General features: G+C 49.8%; 6 protein-coding genes across 6 annotated transcripts; 3 read left to right on the top strand and 3 right to left on the bottom strand.

The window, feature by feature from the left end:
• Window positions 1-2410: 2410 nt before the first annotated feature.
• NCS57_00967700 (Amine oxidase) lies at window positions 2411-3994 on the bottom strand (the record flags this gene model as incomplete). The annotated part of the gene is made up of 2 exons (XM_053059446.1): window positions 2411-3741; window positions 3793-3994. 2 exons carry the CDS (start codon window positions 3992-3994, stop codon window positions 2411-2413), a joined length of 1533 nt encoding a protein of 510 aa, XP_052911517.1.
• A 2163-nt stretch (window positions 3995-6157) lies between these two features.
• On the top strand, window positions 6158-6865 carry NCS57_00967600 (uncharacterized protein; the record flags this gene model as incomplete). The annotated part of the gene is made up of 1 exon (XM_053059445.1): window positions 6158-6865. One exon carries the CDS (start codon window positions 6158-6160, stop codon window positions 6863-6865), a length of 708 nt encoding a protein of 235 aa, XP_052911516.1.
• Window positions 6866-7537: 672 nt separating this feature from the next.
• NCS57_00967500 (uncharacterized protein) lies at window positions 7538-8203 on the top strand (the record flags this gene model as incomplete). Its single annotated transcript, XM_053059444.1, has 1 exon — window positions 7538-8203. The coding sequence occupies exon 1, from the start codon at window positions 7580-7582 to the stop codon at window positions 8201-8203; it is 624 nt and encodes a 207-aa protein (XP_052911515.1). The 5' UTR covers window positions 7538-7579.
• Window positions 8204-8317: 114 nt separating this feature from the next.
• NCS57_00967400 (uncharacterized protein) lies at window positions 8318-9208 on the bottom strand (the record flags this gene model as incomplete). The annotated part of the gene is made up of 1 exon (XM_053059443.1): window positions 8318-9208. The coding sequence occupies one exon, from the start codon at window positions 9206-9208 to the stop codon at window positions 8318-8320; it is 891 nt and encodes a 296-aa protein (XP_052911514.1).
• Window positions 9209-10688: 1480 nt separating this feature from the next.
• On the top strand, window positions 10689-13110 carry NCS57_00967300 (uncharacterized protein; the record flags this gene model as incomplete). Its single annotated transcript, XM_053059442.1, has 2 exons — window positions 10689-10734; window positions 10784-13110. The coding sequence occupies 2 exons, from the start codon at window positions 10689-10691 to the stop codon at window positions 13108-13110; spliced, it is 2373 nt and encodes a 790-aa protein (XP_052911513.1).
• A 2866-nt stretch (window positions 13111-15976) lies between these two features.
• NCS57_00967200 (uncharacterized protein) lies at window positions 15977-16972 on the bottom strand (the record flags this gene model as incomplete). The annotated part of the gene is made up of 4 exons (XM_053059441.1): window positions 15977-16356; window positions 16404-16471; window positions 16526-16902; window positions 16952-16972. The coding sequence occupies 4 exons, from the start codon at window positions 16970-16972 to the stop codon at window positions 15977-15979; spliced, it is 846 nt and encodes a 281-aa protein (XP_052911512.1).
• Window positions 16973-17423: the final 451 nt, after the last annotated feature.

Below are 17423 nucleotides of genomic sequence, written 5' to 3'. Positions count from 1 at the left end.
TAATATTCGAGGGGTCAGGCAAACGTGCAGCTGAGAGCGGTTAGCTGAGGCTGTGAATCCTGATACCAGTCTCAATTGGACGCTCAACGCCTTGCAAGGCACCTTGCCGTGCCAAGGTAGGCTGTATGCACCTGCCGCAGATCAAGACAAGGTACCTCATACGAAAATTCGAGGGATTTTGACCATTGGCGGCGGCATTGCAAGGGGGACTCTCAGCTAGCCCCAGCACGAGGCAGGGATAGGCGCTTGAGGCTTGTAGGATCCGATCCTCCACAGATAACCCCGGGCCCCAGCGTATCGTGTCTATGCCTACGTCACCCGATCGTCTTGTTTGAAACGGTGGCTTGCGTCTTAATTTGATAAAAGGAACACTCGCAGTGTTTTCGCACTCGTTGCCGAATTCGTCGTTGCACATCCGGGCTGTCAGTGTCACGACCAGGGGGGCTTGGCTGTTGGTTATGTTCTGTTTGACACATTACCGTTACATTCTAGGCAAATTAACAAAGTTCCAAGGCTGTCGATCATGCACAAAACCTCAACTTGCCGCGTCATAACGTTCTGTATCCGGTACCGAGCCCTGAACTTGGGATGATGGTGATGCTCGAGTTGCAGATTGCCAAGCCTCGGTCGGGCCGCATCTTGACGGAAGTATCATGCAGTATTCCTTCTAAGCATACTTTGACTTTTTAACTTGGACAGGGTTACCGGCGCAAACTACCCCCGCGCTCGCTACAGATGCCGCAAAAAAGTTCCTAAGACAAGGTGTGCTGCTCCCCAGGATGCAGAGGGTGGCAGTGAAGTGGCAGAATCTGCATCAAGATCCTTGATTTTACTTGAGCCATGCCACACATGGTCAAACCATGGCATGATCCCCAATATCCTCGGCAATGTCAAATGAGCCAACTTGTTTCGTTGTGCAGTCCATGAAGCCCAAATCTCGTTATCAATTCATCATAACTGCTGACAAACTTGGAGGATCGAGTTCTCGAACGGTATATTCATCATACTTGTCGCCACCTCCGGAGGATTCAGCTCCTTGATAAATTTCTGCATATGCGCACTGGGGTTGCGACTACACTGCCTTGTTTCGTTGCTTTGGGGCCACCGACAACCAACACCCGAAAGCTATCGGCCCTTTGGACTCTATGTTACATCCAAGCTTAACTGTAGTTAAAGATTCGATCGTCTATTGAACCACCGTTCCCTTCAAGCATTTATTCCACTTACTCTACTTCAAGTCTCACTTTGAAGCTGGTTGGCCTCATTCCCCAAGTCTGTTTCTATAGTATTCAGTAAACATCGACGTTCATAGCAATCTGCCTTTTCTCAACACTTTCCTTACAGTGTAGATCGTCGAGAAACAATATATAACTTCCCGAGATCATTCAAGTGGCATGGCAAGGGGTCCTTGCAGTGCGGAGGCAACTATCCTGTTTGATAATAAACCACTCTGGGCGGCGTTCCCACCCATGGTTACTTACAGAGGCTGAAGCATCCACCACGCAGAGACCTTTTGGATTCATAGCCACAATGACACAATATCTATGGTGACATACGACGATCGACAAATACATGTGGAATAACCTTGACGGGGAGGGTGTTCCTTTGAGAGACTCGGAGCGGAGTTATACCTCGCTCGGCTTTTTGCAACACTGAAAGATACCTGATGAGCATTGAGCATGCTAATTGCCAATCAGTCAGGCTGCCATGCGCCGTAACAAACGGAGAAGTCAAGTATCTTTGGAAGGGGGGGCGGGTGTTGGTTCTCGAACGACAACCTCGCGAAGAGCGAAACGCGAAACAGCGATTGGACCAGCCAGTCTTTGTGCAGCAAGGTTCTCAACCACAGCATATTCAAATCAGATCATGTCAGTTGACGGCCTTTCACTAGTTATAGAGCGGAATGAGTCTTGTAAAGGTAAATTTTCACAAAACACAATTATCATCGTATCTTCGACAGCAAGAACACCGAGGGCGAGTGACACTTCAGGACTAGCAATGGTAGCTCTGGCAAAGGGCCTTGATACAATTGGGTTCCGCGCCTTGTCCTCAAAGGCTCTTCCAGTTAGCCTTTCAATCCCGTGATTTATGTCATGAGGATGACATACTTTCCGTGCTATCTCCCTTTGAGAAAAGACGTAAACTATACCGGCATAGAACTAATACTGAAGTTAGATACATGATTTATGTCTACCGCTTATTGCACTTTCTAGTTCAAGACGTAGATAAGATATAATTGTACTCCATATGTATAGAATCTAGGCTGGCGTTCGTCCCTGGACATCAGAAACGAACTGAAAAAGGTATGTAAGTCATGTCTCTTGGGCAGTCACTCTCGGTGAAGGTTCTCATTCTGCTATCATTTTACAATACACTCTTAGCTAAACAAATCACATCCCCAACCTTCCCCTTACAGTCTCGAAGGGCGCTGGTATTCGCCAGGAGCAGGGTTGGCGCCAAGGATGCCAAGTTCGTTCAAGACCTGATCCGCAGCAAGAGCACCCTGCTCCATCGCACCCTCGATAAAGGATCTCCATCCGTTGGCCCAGTCGGCGTTGGCCATGAAGACATTTCCGTGACGGCTCTGGAGCTCGGCAAGGTACTTGGTGAGGAAACCAGCGGGATACCAGGCAGCACCAGCCTTAGCGTAAGGGTCAGAGACCCAGTCGTGGAAGACGACCTTCTTGATGTCCATGGGGTGGAATCGCTTCAGGGCGGTTTCAAGACGCTCGGGCTCCTTGAGGGGATCGAGCTTGCCACGATTGTCGCCAGCGAACGAGGTGATGCGGGTCGTCTTGCCGCCAGCGCAGAAACCATCGCCGTAAACATACAGCATATCACCCGGCCAAGTACAACCTCGGAGACCTCGGAGATCTCCCTCAACTTCAGCATGAATCTTGGTCAGATAGTCCACTTGGCCAATCTTGATGGCTTCCTGGCGAAGAGGCGACAGAGGTGGGTCGAAGTGGATGTCGGGAAGCACGGCGATGGGGATGGTGTTGACAACGCGCTTGGCACGGAAGATCTTGCTGTCCGGAGTGTGGAGGGACACGATTCCTTCTCTCTCGACGATGGACTTGATGGGAGTCTTGAACGAGTACTGGAGGCCAAGTAGGACAGCGTCGTCGAAAATACGACGAGCGAGCGTAGACTGACCCTCGCGGATCTTGTATAGTGTCCAAACCTCCTCAAAAGTGGCGATATCGTAACCTTGAAGAGCTTGGGCGCGGAGCATCTCAAGGAATCCAAAATTCTCAACGGAGCCACCTCCGATGTGCGGAACGAGCGACTCAAGAAGAGCAAGCTCATCGGCGCTCAGCTGGTCCTTGATCTGGTCGATGCGGTCACGGCATGAGAGCTGATCGACAGCCTTGACCTGATTGGCACTAACACGCGAGTTGCCAAGAGTCGAGTAAGGCAGAGGGCAGATGTCGCGACCGTTGTTGCCATCAATGTTAATAAAGATGCCCCAGGCTCTGGCGGTCATCTCACCAGCCTCCTTGTGGGTGAACTTTCGGGAACCGGAACCAGTGTCGAGGGTGAAGTAATCGCAACCGCCGTTCTCTGTGCGGGTCATGGAGACGTCGTCCTTGAGACCGTAGCGCACCATCTCACCAAACACGCGACCGTGGACGTGTGAGATCCAGGTGCCACCCATCTCATATGTTGTGCCATCAAGCTCAGCGCTCCAGGTTCGGCCACCAACGCGATCTCGGGCCTCAATGAGGAGAGTCTTCTTGCCTGCAAAATGTCAACGGCATATTTCCTCACGTTTCCTCATTCACTGCTCACCAGCCTTGACAAGGTCACGAGCGGCAATCAGACCGGCATAACCGGAGCCAATTACAATGGCCTCCCAGACATTGCCGTCGTCGACTTGTCGAATCTTGCGCTCTGGCTGCACGACGCCGTAGGTGCGGAGACCAGCGACCAAGCCTTCCTGCTTGGTGTAGGTGTGCCCCTCATTGGAGAGATTGGCGCGGTAGGGGGACATTGTGAGGGTGAGTTTGCGAGGGGAAATGTGAAGCAAAGGACAATTGAAACGGCTGCAATTGAGACGATTCGATCAATCCACTTCAACACCGATGCAGCTAAGAAAAGATATCAAGAAGAAGAGAGGTGCAAAGTCAAGCTTAAGAATGAAAGCGAATGCTGACCCTTGAAGCTCCTGAGCTCCAAACTTTGGAACATGCGGGGGTACGAAGTTCGAGATATTTCCCAATCAAGAGCTAGCTTCAACGACGCGCTTTACTTAACACAGCATCGATCCGCAGCTCGGATGCTTACTTAATGGAGAACCCTTGACGTTGATACGGTGACGTCTGTTAGCGTTGGAAATTGCTGAAAAGGGTATTAACTCGAACACCGCCAACTTTGAAGTTCGGCTGTGCCCAAGACCGCGTCATGATATCAGGTCGAGTTATCGCAACAGAGTTGGCCGCTTGTAACGCATCGAGGGTAGCTTCGCTTGCTGTCAGGCATCCCCATGGGGAGCTAGATTTGCCAAGGCGCGGAATCAGTCGACAATTATCCTGTGTTCGACAGTGGGACCGGGTTTGGTTTGTCTCCATTGTCGTGAACTAACACAATGATGCCTACGGATCTCGTCCCGATCAGATGGAGCGGCAAGCCCCAATTGTCCACAAATCATTGTATTCGTCAGTCCCAGTGTAGTCCTTAGCCGTCAACGAGTAGTCCAACTGGGCTGCACGGTGGAGAGAAACCTCCCTCTGGACAGAGTCAATACGAGATATCTCATTGTTCGGGCTGTGATCCAGGCCAAGATAGCTCTCTAACTCTGCAAATGTTCACGGTTGGGAGTACTACTTGGTTAGGTAAAGCTTCATGACGCCGCCCTTCCAGCAGCCAATGGGCTGCAAGCTGCGGCATCCGAGGTTCCGGCGACGCTTTTCCATGTTAGCAAGATAACAGATAAGAATTCTTCTTATCTCGATAAGCCGTTATCTGCTATCGACCATGGCTGAGCAACCAGCAACCTGCATGATATCTACCACACACCCTCAATAGCGAAATGGAGTCAAGAGATGACAACTGGAGGCTCTGTGAGGCTAGGAGTTATTTATTTTTCAGGACGTCGATTTACAACATAAAGGGCCTGTGTAAGTTAATCGTGTAACTAACTGCCTCGCGAGAAGAAGGACGCCTACCCTGCAGCCACACGATTTTGACTGAAGATTTTTGTTCTTATCATAAGCACATGCCATTTCATAGGTAGCGATAATGACAGCCCCCTCAGTCTTTTTGAGTGTATACCAAATGCGGTATTCCTTTTGACTTTTGGTGCGGTCAGGGCTCGCGAACGATGGGAGGAACAACAAATCAACTAGGCTTTTGTTTCCTGAATTTACAGACAGATAAAGTGGTGACATACGGTAATATATATTAGTCTTCTGAAAGATCGATCTTTGAGAGTGCTTCAAGGTTTCAAGTACTCCTTCAGCTTGAAATTCAAGAGATATTTCATCCTACCTACGCACTATGAGCCAGTCTTTCTTTATCCACACCCCTCTAACAGTTTTATCCCTCGCCCCCTTCCATTACATTGTAGCTGAAGAGCCGGGACTGACAATAAATCATCTTCGTCCCCAGAGTATAAAGCAGCACGAGACGATGAAGACGGTTTGGTTTGGCCTTCTTCACGATTTCAGCCCTTACAAGCTGACAACAGCCCCAACGTTAGCCCCTGATAAGAGGTTGACTAGTCCAACTCGTGATTGGGCATACAAGCTTCCCCTGTCCGGGGCAAGCGGCCTCTGACGTCAACTACCCCAAGCGAGCAGAGATCGTCGATTCAGAGGACCTGGCTTGGGCTAACAAGAAACTATTGGAAAGGTCCATATATTCGCGCCAGGTTCAGGTCGCGGATTGGTTGCGCAAGCCGTTTAATATGAGTTGGCACACCTTCCTCCAAGTTTGTCGCCGCGTTAATAACGATCAGCAAGGCAACAATCCCTGTGTTCCTGGACTAAAGATGCATGTTGGGCAATAGCTTTTGCTAGCTGTGTTGTCGAGGCTTGCTGACGCCAGCTAAGGACGGCGTCAGGGGAGACTTATAGGAGACTATCGGCTGTCGTCCTTTTCTCAGCAGCTCTCACCTCTCATTCTCCACTGCAAACAGCACCTGTCACTCGTTACTATGGTCTCCTCCAAGCTGTTCACTGGCGTTCTTGCCTTGCTGTTCGTTGGCGCCGCCAACGGCAAAGTGTGCTATCCAACTCGTTCCACTACGTTGTCAACAACGGCTGAGGCTACCACCTCGACTGCTGAGTCTTCGACGGCTACCGAGTCATCAACGGTCGAGACTACCACGTCTTCATCGATTGAAATCAGCACATCTTCTACCACCGAGTCCTCAAGCGTCGAAACTACCACTGCTTCAACTACTGACTCCTCATCTGCCGAAACAACCACATCCTCCGCTACCGAATCCACAACGGCTACATCGACTGTCAGCACTGATGCGACAACCACTGCGACAACCTCTTCAGCTGAAGCATCTTCAACCTACATCACCATCACTTCCACCACGGCAAGCTCGACCGAGACCGAGACTGCAAGCACGTCCACTTCGACCTTCTTCCCTGCTGGCCTATTCCCATGTCAAAATGATGCGGACTGCGACCTGCGTGGCGGCGTGTGCGATCCCATGCGCTGCGGCTGCATCAACCTCATGTGCTACCTCAAGACGACGACGATGGCGACAATGACCACCACCGCCTTGCCCGAGTTTGCATGTGGTAGTGATACCCAATGCGTGGGTGCTTCGTTCTGTTTGGATCAGGGAGCCAACATCTGCGCCTGCGTCAACGCTCTTTGCATCGTGACGATGCTCCCTTTGCCATAATTGAGGCAGTTGAAGTTGGTGTCGTCGGCTGTAATGAGAGAGTTTGCAAGACAAACTGGTGAGGCTATGTATATAGTCATATGAGAAAGGCTGTAAAAAGCTACATTGTATATGAGAATGAGCTATAGTTTAAATAGACGGAATGCGGAAGTTAAACATATCATTGCGTTGAGATGTGTAGCGTGATATGACCGGAAGCCATTTTGAGGTGATATTGTCCAAAGAGTACTCGATGCGGTTTTCTGACAACTCGACAAACACGGTTTTCTGACTGGTTATGACATCTTGATTTACTGACTCAGTTTCCTTTAGGATCTGCGAGAACGACGCTGGATCGCCCAGAATTGGAGTCGATACTCTCAAACCTCTTTCGTATCATGCGATTTGATTCACTTTCATCTCGTTTGCCGCATCATTCGTGACGTGCGTGTGAAGCTATTCAAACCGCGTTGACAGAGTCAGGCTTACATAGGTAGCGGTAGAACCGAAGTTATTCCGCACTGGCTCTTGGCATTTGATTCTATTCGTAGCTGAAATGCAGTCAAGTTACGTGATGCACATGCTTGGCTCATGCAACCCGCTGCATTTGTCAGCTCGGCTGGGCTCGCTTAAGAGGAGACCAGCCAGTTGGCCACAAGGTGTTGGCTCCTTGGAAGCCTCGCTGTTTCCTAAAGAAATCCAGCAGCGCCATTTGACCGCCTTCAAATCACGAAGATGAGTTACGCCGAGACCTTTGAAGCCGCATTTGCGAATCCCAAGAACACGGCCATCACTACTCCGGATGCGGATGTAAATGCCATCATCAGCAACAACTACACTGTCGATGAGCCATTTACCTATACCAAGTCCCTGCTCTGGGATATGGAAGTGAAAAAGGCGCTGGGCCCAGACAAATACATCAGCCACGTCATCCGTCCCGGGAGTTTGAAGGTAGTCAACCATACCAAGGAGGGCTCTCTCGAGTACTTCATCCGCATTACGGACCAAAGGATTTGGAAGGATCCCGATCAATACACAACAGTTATTGAGCGCGTTTGTCTCGATCATGTCAACCAAAAGGCATTCTTCCTTGGAGTGGCAGAGGCGACTCTTCCCGATGGCTCAAAAATCACGACTGGGGAAAAACAGCCACTGTTTCACGTCGAACACTGCGCGGTTGGGAGTGAGGAGAACCCTGTCAACACATGGCGTATCGTGCATCTCACCGAAGGTCGGGATGAAGATCTCGTCAAGGCTTTTGATGGCATGATGCGTGATCCATATCTGAGACAGTTTAATGAGGTTTATATACGGGAGGATTTGGGAAGGCAGCTGGTTCGAAAGGATATTACTACTTGAAGATTATACTCTCTAGCTACATTGCACCCGAGAGCCCAGGTGTCTGGGATCTCAAGAGCCAATTACCAGCTTCTAGGATAGGTACACTGGGATACACCGAATATTCAGAACCTTTTATGCGGCCGCAGGCTGAACATTAGTCGTGGTGTAAGTCGCACACGTGTTTCCAGCAGCATCAACCGTCATCTGCGCCAGATCATCGTGACCGCTAGCACAAGCGCCTCCAGAAGCCCTCAACTCGCCGTTGCTGAAAGTGACAAGCTCAATACCCTGCGCATTGCAGTCTTCAGCGCGGAAATGCGTTCCGTTGAATCCGACGCAAGCCTGAACGTCAACGAGGTCAGGCCTGAACCCCGCGGTGAATGTTCGCTGGACGCGGAGTGCGTTGGCACCATTGACCGCGGATGGAGTGATTTGACGGTCGATGGCTTCGTTGACGCATGCGGCGTCGACGATTTCACCGTTGTTGCGGAAGGTGAGGCATTCGTTGCCTGGTACGCCGCCGATCTCAGTGAAGACAACCGTCTGGCCGTTGGCTGCCTGATCACCGCCTCCATTGGTATTATCGCCAGCTGCGCCGTCATTGCCAGTGGTGTCGCCAGCTGCACCACCTCCGTTGGTAGCATCATCAGCTGCGCCGCCTCCATTGGTAGTGTCGTCGGCTGCGCCGCCACCGGCTCCAGTGTTGTTGTTGTTATCATTGCCAGCATTGTTGTTGTTGTTGCCGCCGTCGTTGTTTTGCGGAACATCCCCATTGGCATCACCGTTGGCGTCACCATTGCCATTGCCATTTCCGTTGCCGTTACCGCCGTTACCATTTTGCGGGACATTAACGTTGCCGTTGCCGTTGTCGTTCTGCGGCACGTTGCCGTCAACTGGAGCAACGTCGTTGCCAAAATTGCCGCCTCCACCAAACCGTCCACGGAATCGTCCGCCGAATTGCCTCGGCTGAATAGACATGGCAGAGGCCACAGTGACCAAGTAAAGAATCGAAACAGCCTTCATGATGACGATCAAAGAGTGTAAGAGACCGGGCAATGGGAGCGAATGAAGTGAGAGAGTATAAAAATGAGGGTGGGCCGGCCACAGAGAAGTGAAGAGGTAGTATAAACAGGAGAGATGAGAAAGAATGTGATGATCCAAACAAATTCAGAATACTAGATACGGTGCCTCTTATAGTGACTGAAATCGAGTTTTCAAGATGCCCCTTCGCTTCCAAGTTGACAGCTCTAACCCTGTTTCGCATTCGTCGCAACCACCCCTGCAACGTCACACTAGCATCTGCCGTCGCATCTCCAAGCCAAGCGATCATCTGAAACTGGGCGCCAATCTCAGACAGCTATTTATGGATTAGGACAAAAGACTTTTCCAACCTTGGACATTTGACCGATGGGGTTAAACTCGAGGGGCTGGTGCTGGGCAACCTGGCGACCTCCTGCTTTAGCCTGTATAGGATGTCTGGCACACCGACTTGAACATCTGAGGCAATCTTTGCTTTACAATGTTCTATTTGCTTTGGGAACGCGTTTATTTATTTTCTCTATACGAGCTGTCGCCTGCCCAGACTAGACACTGTCAGGGAGACTGACCTAGTTTTCAGGGCAGCCTCAAACGCCAACAGCACCACCATAGCATCTCCTCTGAGACTGTTCTAATTTTCCTCAAATTAGAAGACAAGTGAACTACGAGCGGCGAGCTATAAGCGCTAGGAGGACAAGACAAGCGCCCGGTGGAGAAAGCGACAGGGTCGAGTTGGTTGCTATTAGGAAATCTTGGCTTACTCTGGAAGAGCTAGTTTGTGTCCCTCCTGCGACGATTACAACCTACAGGTTTTGGCACAGAACAGTGCCCTTGTAGTTATGGAGTTGTATGTTGGGGTGGTTTGTTTAGAGGACCTGATGTGAAAGGCTTTCATCCAGGCCAACACAGTCAATTTGTCGCAAGCACTCCCACGGTAGCACCAAGAGCTCAACTGCCATCCCCTCTCACTCTCGGAGTTCATTCCTTCCTCTTGGAAGACACCGTCTGCATCCACCACCTGAGGCGTGGTAGCGAGGCTGTGAGACATCAACAACACCAAGGCGTAATTGGTTTAGTGGTAAAATTCTCCGTTGCCATTCGAGTAACGTCGGGGAGCCCTGGGTTCGATTCCCAGATTACGCACAGCAGCGAGACGAGCGTCTCGAGTTGATCTTTTTGGCCTTTGCGAGTCCTTTTGCGTCGTGGAATGAACTTCTGAAGAAGAGCTTGACGCTGTAGGCTCTCTCCCCTTCTACCTCCCCAAGAGGAATTCTGCCGGCTTACTTGACTCACCGCCTGCCTAAAACAGGCAACTGGGCGTTCCTGGCGCGTGAATCTGCCTTGGCTGCCTACGGCGCATCGTGAACAGACATGCTTTTTGACCCGTGAACTCGTCACATATCGTCAGTTGCACACTCCTCATTGAAGAGACTCTTCTCCGGAGTACGCTTCCTTGACTTCAGGCATGGCGGGACGAAAGCTGTCCGACCCAGGAGAGGGACCCGGACCTAGTAAGTGGGCGGATATGGATGGAGCATACACTCTGCTGACAACACAAAGAAAAACCCAAGACCCAGACAGAGATTGAAACCGGTGAAGCTCAGAACGAGCCAAGAACTCGGCCTGGGGGTTCTTGTGCTAGATGGTGCGAGATTGAGCCTAATGGATCATTCTCATGGGATGAGGCCAAGATCAAGTCCTCACTGTCCCAGGAGGACCTCGAGAACCTCGATTGGATGCGTGATGCGATCGGAGGAATAGTCCTCAGTGGGCGGATGTGCCCTTTGGTCTTTGATATCTCTCAACCAGACGCGCCAGACGCTGTCCGATTCCGCACCTTGTCATTCTTCACAGAGCTGTTGGAGGATCCGCACGGCGCTTCCACATATCAGTCATTGACTCCAGACCAGCACAAAATCATCGCCGTTGGTACTCGCGACCTGTACATTGCAGAAGCAGCAGGCCTCTTGCAACAGCCAGAGAAAGTCATCCTTCAAGGTATGATCGATATGGTTGATCAAGATCTTGGAGTGAGGAAGATCGGCGGACTCAACATCTCATTCTACCCATCCAAGGAGTTCAGCATCACAAAGTTCATCGAAAATTTGGATGAAAAAATCGGAAAAGAGACTTCAGAGCTGTACGCTCAAATCATGCCTACGCCCAAGTTGTTCGCCGTCTTTGTCAACCCGGCTGATCTCTCTTACCACAACTTCGAGAACATTATTCACTTGGACTCCTGGTTCGAGTCAAACATGTCATCAGTGAGGCCTGAGGAGGCCCTGTCCTTGGAGAATGCAACACAAACAACGCCCGGTCGCGAAGTCTTTACCTGCGACTTGCAAGGCGACATGCTCACCCCCTTGAAAGCTTTGTCTGAGCTCGACTTGTATGTTCCGCCGTTGAACAAGACTACACGTGGCGGAGACCGGTTCATATTTCACTCATCGATACTCAGTCAAGTGCTCACCGAAGCCTTGCAATCGAGCGATGTTCTTGACAAGCTTTCTGGGGGTCGGCTAAAGTCATCGTTTGAGTTTGTCAACTATGTCTTCCGATGCAACAGATTCAACACAGACGATTCCCACTTCCAGAGCCATCTCGATACACCGTATTACGACAGCTCTCGGTCTCAAATTTCCAAGTACACCATGCTCATCAACTTGACAACGGGCCATAGCGATCCTGCCCTGCGTATCGAAGATGTCTCATTCAATGATGTTCGAGAATTCACTTGTACCATCTTTGACCAAAAATACGAGCATGAAGGGTGGCCGTTTTTGGATGGGAAAAAAGTCTTCATCCGCACCGAGCTTGTTTTCAAGGATGACCAACTAGAGCACAACAGTGAGATTTCTGGGCTATTTGCCGAGGCCTGTTACATGTCATGGCAAAGCATGTTTGACCAAGGCCTGTCCTCCTACGCCAATGAGTGTTTTGAGAGGGCAAACTCGCTACATTGGGCACTTGAAAAGGCTGCCACCCGGCCACCGGTCTACTTGTCGAAGCAGTTCCAGGGGGTAAAGTTCCTTACAAATGGGTACAACTACTGGTTTTTGAAGAGTGGTGGAGTCACCCCGAAAGAATGTGCCCTGGTGGCTGTGCTCGACTATTTCAACTGCAAAATTGGGCAGAAATCGTTTCAGTCATTGGTGGCATCGACAACTCTTGAAAGAAGATTCGAAAGCACTGATGAGATATGGACCTCATTGGCTGCTGGTGAAGTCAAGGGAAAGACAGGCATCAGACACCTGACGAAAACCGACGTCGAATCACTCATCAAAACAGGACCCAGCAAGCCTCTGGAGTGGCAGTTAGAAGACTGGGATGGCGAGCCAGAGGAGCTTGAGGAATTTGACGAAGACGGAGACGGCTGCTGTCCTATGCATTCATTTCCCATGTTCAACCCCTGGAAGAACAACGAGATCATGGATGCATATGATGCGTGCTGTGAATATTCTCGGCAGAAGCTATTTGGGGCACCTCTTCTCATACTCGATCAAGAAATAGTCATCAACGAGGCGAACATCAAGATCGTCAACGACAAGGTCTTCTTTCTTCGTTCCAAGGACGGCAAACCTCTCCCTCGAATCAACTTTGCTGCCTGCTGGGCTGATGACACTCTCCCCTCTGAGTTTGTCTTAGTCGGAGAAGAAATCGAAGCGCCTGGAATTATTATCCCGCCTCTAACGTTTCACGAATTCGCTGAAGGATATCAGTTTAGTCTTGACTTTTTCCGCAATGATTGGATGGTCAAGATCGATGAGCAGAGTATTCCTCTACCTGACGTATCTGAAAGACCGGAACCTGATGGCGAGTTTCGAATCAGAGTGGATGATCCCTCGGAAATGATGCAGCAGCTTTTTGAATACCCTTTTGGAGAATAAGCCGACTGAAATTATTTCATCGTTCGCTTAGTTTTTAGCTACCAAGCCCGGTCATGCTGTCCTCAGTATGACAGGTGATGCTGCTGGAAGTCGTGCTCGCGAACAGGCATCGGACATAGCCAGTAGTGCTGACGTTCAGGACACTGGGTCATGTGCAAGGCCTGTTTTGACTGGAAGGGTGAATTGTGTTTCTGGTAATTGCAAGAGTTGTGGATCTGGTTGTTGAGAGATGTCAGAGCGAGGAGGCAGACATGAGGGGTATGTCAGAGGCTGAGTTCTTTCATTTGTTCAGTGAAATCGTGACAGGATGTATCTTAATGACACCGCGGCGTGACCTATACACTTGCGTCAGTTTCCGTACCTACTATACTCTTATTGATACAGCCCCGTGAAAACAAGCCCTCGTTCTCACCAATCCACGGTTCCAGGTCATGCTCAAGTGAAGAGAAGGCTTTCACTGTTCAGCTGACTGGGGCACCTGTGCGACATCCATCCTGATTATCTGCTAATGAGTATCCCTCTTGCTTTTCGATGGAAGTGAGATTTGCCCATCTGACAGTCTTTTCTCCAGTCCTGTCTAATAACCAAAGCTTTGTAGAGGACTTGTTGATATTCATGACCGCTGGGTCTTCCCACAATGAGGGGGCCGCCCTGTCGACTATTGGCTCTGTAGCCGCCTCATTCAGCCTCGGTTGGGGACTTCTGATCTTTTGGTTAATATTTATTTCTCGCTGTGCCAGTGAATGAGATTTTTCACAAGTATGGTTGTCGGTCGCCGCCTTTCCCCCTACCACCCTAAGCAATTTGATTCGACCCTCCTAGTCGTTTGCCGAGCTGGAGATGTCAACAGGGGAAATACTATGAGATGAAACTCAGGTCTATGAAAACAGAGAGTAGACTAAGAAATGATATTTCCCACTTAATTGGAGTCACGAGGGCGATGCCAGTCTGCAAAGACCTGTAGGACAAAAAGAATCTGGAGGAATAACTACTAGTTACAGACAAGGGCGAACTTAGGGCTGTGGCCTTTGTCATTGGCGTCCCTGGGACTTTTTCAGAGACGTCATTTATGACAACAACAAGAAAGAGCGAATGTCGCGTGTCTAGGTGAAAACAGTGATATTGAGAGTGCGTACGAAAGCTTTTATACAGGTAGACGAGGGATGCAATCGTGACTGGTGACATAATATCCTTGAATGAGGAGCGGCCATTGGCCAAGATGAAACAATAACATCATGGGAAAGCAAGATGGCTTAATGTTCGTAACGAGCTGTAGCCTTTGTGCTTCTGGGGCATAGGTAAATCATGAACAAAGAAGCGTCAGTCACCCGAGCAAAAGAGCCTATCTGGGGATGACATTGGGATCCAAATCATCAAGAAGGCCGCGTAAAGAAACCTTGATTAAGGTACCAAGAGTAAATACTTAAGGAGCTCAAATCTTGTCATCTCTAGTGCTCCCAGATGAAGCAACAAAAAAACTATGACCACGAACAAACTACCGCAAAGAAACAGCCGAGAAGAAGCTACCGCGAAAAGCTCACCACGCAAGGCTCACCACGACAGAATCGCCACATAGAAGTCACCATGCGCATCGTATACCGAGACCTAGACCTCTGCAAGAAGTGCGGCCACCAGATATGCTCCCGGGAGGCAGAGGCGCTATGCGGATCAGATAAATGGGGCTGCAACAAGCACCTGCTTGTGAGTACCCTCAAGGTGGATGAGTCCCTGTGTCCCAAGTGCGAGGAGGAAAGGAAGAAAAAGGAGAAGGAGAAGGAGGAAAAGGAAGACAGTTGAGCCAGTGCCAAGCGAGCGAGAATCAGCCCTGGTTATCACCAATGCACGGCTCGGCTTGCCCATGTCCACGTGAAGAGAAGGCCTTCACTGCTAACATTGATTCATTGGACGTTGAGTGTTTGGCAGGATAGGAGAAGATAACTTTACCTGGGGGGGGGGTCTCATTTCCACAAAACAGCGAGGGGCACATTTGTCGGCAGATAATCAGTATGAATCTCGTACAATAACTCAAAGCTTTGTAGACGACCCAGTGATATTCATCTTTGCGCCTCAAAGCAAAAGCTATGAATAAGTGGTAGCAAAGAGTCTGAATAAGGGGTAGCAGAGACTATGAATAAGGGTCAGTAAAGGCGATGAATAAGGGGTCGTCATGGGGCGGATGAGCTCGCCTGATCATGTTTCTCGGCTTTGATTATCAGACCAGCCGCGCAAGGGAACATTAAACAAGGCACGAAGCCCACATACTTAAGGAGCTTAATCTGTCTCGTCTCTACCCCTAGAAGCAGATAACCTTACCCAAACAAATACCACCACAAAGAGATCGTCATAGCCACGACGAAGAAATCGCCATGTGCATCACCTACGAGAACGAAGTCGTTTGCCAAAAGTGCGGCTTCGTGGTCAACTTTCAGATGAATGAAGTGAAATGCAAATCGGGCAGAGCGGATTGTCCCAAGCGCACGATCAAGGGCCAAACCAAGGTGAATGAGTCGGGGTGTCTCAAGTGCCAGGAGGAGAGATACAAGAAGAAGCGGAAGAGAAGTGAATGACCTGGGGCAGGGCGAGGATGTGCCGCTGGGTAGTCATTTTCAGATAGCAAACAAATCATTACTATGAAGTAGTAAACTTGTCTATTCGTTCGTTTAAACATGTCCTGAGCCCACTGTTGAAATTTGAATGCACGAAAGCAACCACCTTGTAAGATCTGGGGATTTTAATGCCATCTGCCAGCTGAGCAGCGGCAAAAGTCTCGGACGTATCCGTTGTTGAATTATGTGGATTACATAGTCTAGTCTTGGGCATTAAAGTCTTGATATCTCATTTCATCATCTCCTCGTAGCTGTATTAATTACTGTCTCACAAGCTCATCCTGAGACCCATGCGACCTCCGGGGCGTCATAGGCCTCTCCAATGACTGCATCTCCAAATCGACTTGGACATAAATCTTTCGACTAGACGCTCCATCATCAAACCGATCCCTGTCTTCATCCCCCACCATGCTAGAACCCACGCTCTTGTGGAAAGGCCGTGAGCCTGCTGAAGTGTTGGTCGTGATGGTTGCTCTGTTCGATCCTGCGTACGGCACGACTTGGGCGGCGGGAGGTTGGCCGCTCGATGACTCGGTGTGGAATCGGTTCTTGAGAAGTCTTCCTAGAGAAGGTAGTGAAACAGCGATGATTCCTACTCCGGATTCCACTATTGACCAAATAACAATATTTGCGACGTTGTCTAGCTCATGGTTAGCCTAAGCCTGAATACCGAATTCGTTAACTCACATAAGTAATCATCAGGTCGTGTGTAATACTTCACATCAGGGAACCTGATGATGGTCGCAACGGAGGCACTATCTCAGTCAGTATGATTCGAACAGAGGAAAAAAAGCAACAGTGGGACCTACAGAACACCCAATCCCAGAATTATGGTAACTAATATCTTCATTGAAGTCTTCATGTTCGTCTTGTAAAGCATGAATCCAGGCAAAATGGCGCAAGTCCAATCTGTCACAACGGCACCAGTTGAGACGAGATATCCGAGGCTCGCGATGACAACAGTTGGGGAGCATTTTCCAGGGTGACCCCAAGCGGCGGATATCGGTCGACAGATGACAAATAGGCCAATAATGACGACCGTGGTGGAGAGGGTTGAGAATATCAGTGTCGCCCAGATGATGATGCGGTAGGTTCGTCCGACGGCGATTCGGAGGAGCATGACGCAGATGGATCCCTTGATGAATAGTAACGAGCAGCAATAGATGACCTGAAAGTAATAGAGAAACTGCCAATGGGTTGTCAGCAGGTCCTTTGCGATGTTGGACGCGACTCACTCTCCGGCCGTCACTCTGCATTTTGGCATTCAATTGTGCATCTCTCGTCCCAATCCCTGCGTATACCCCTCGAGCAACGACGCCTGTAACGCCCATATATAGCATCTTGATCCTTGCCATTAGCCTTGAACAGCTCGGGGAATGTGTACGACCTACCCATCCAATTACCATGAGCCAATCATCCACACCAAACACCTTGTGCTTTAACCTGACCCAACATCTCAAAACAATCACTATCACAACGGGAAACGGAAAAAATAACGTGAGGCCGAGAAGGGTGCGTCCGATGCCGGTAGGTTCTACCGTCGTCGCGTTCGGATCGACTGCCATGGAGGATGTGGCGATGGCTTCACTTGGAGAAGAAGAGGTGAGAGGACGACAGCAATCCCTTTTTTTCTAGAACGTCGCCCCCTCGGGCCATTTAAAAACAACTTTATTGTCTGCTTGTGACCGCGATCTACAGTATCGTAGG

Source organism: Fusarium keratoplasticum, chromosome 7, assembly GCF_025433545.1.
Source record: "Fusarium keratoplasticum isolate Fu6.1 chromosome 7, whole genome shotgun sequence".
NCBI lineage: Eukaryota > Fungi > Ascomycota > Sordariomycetes > Hypocreales > Nectriaceae > Fusarium > Fusarium keratoplasticum.
Note: the sequence above shows the minus strand (reverse complement) of the source record. Positions and strands in the feature narration are given on the sequence as shown.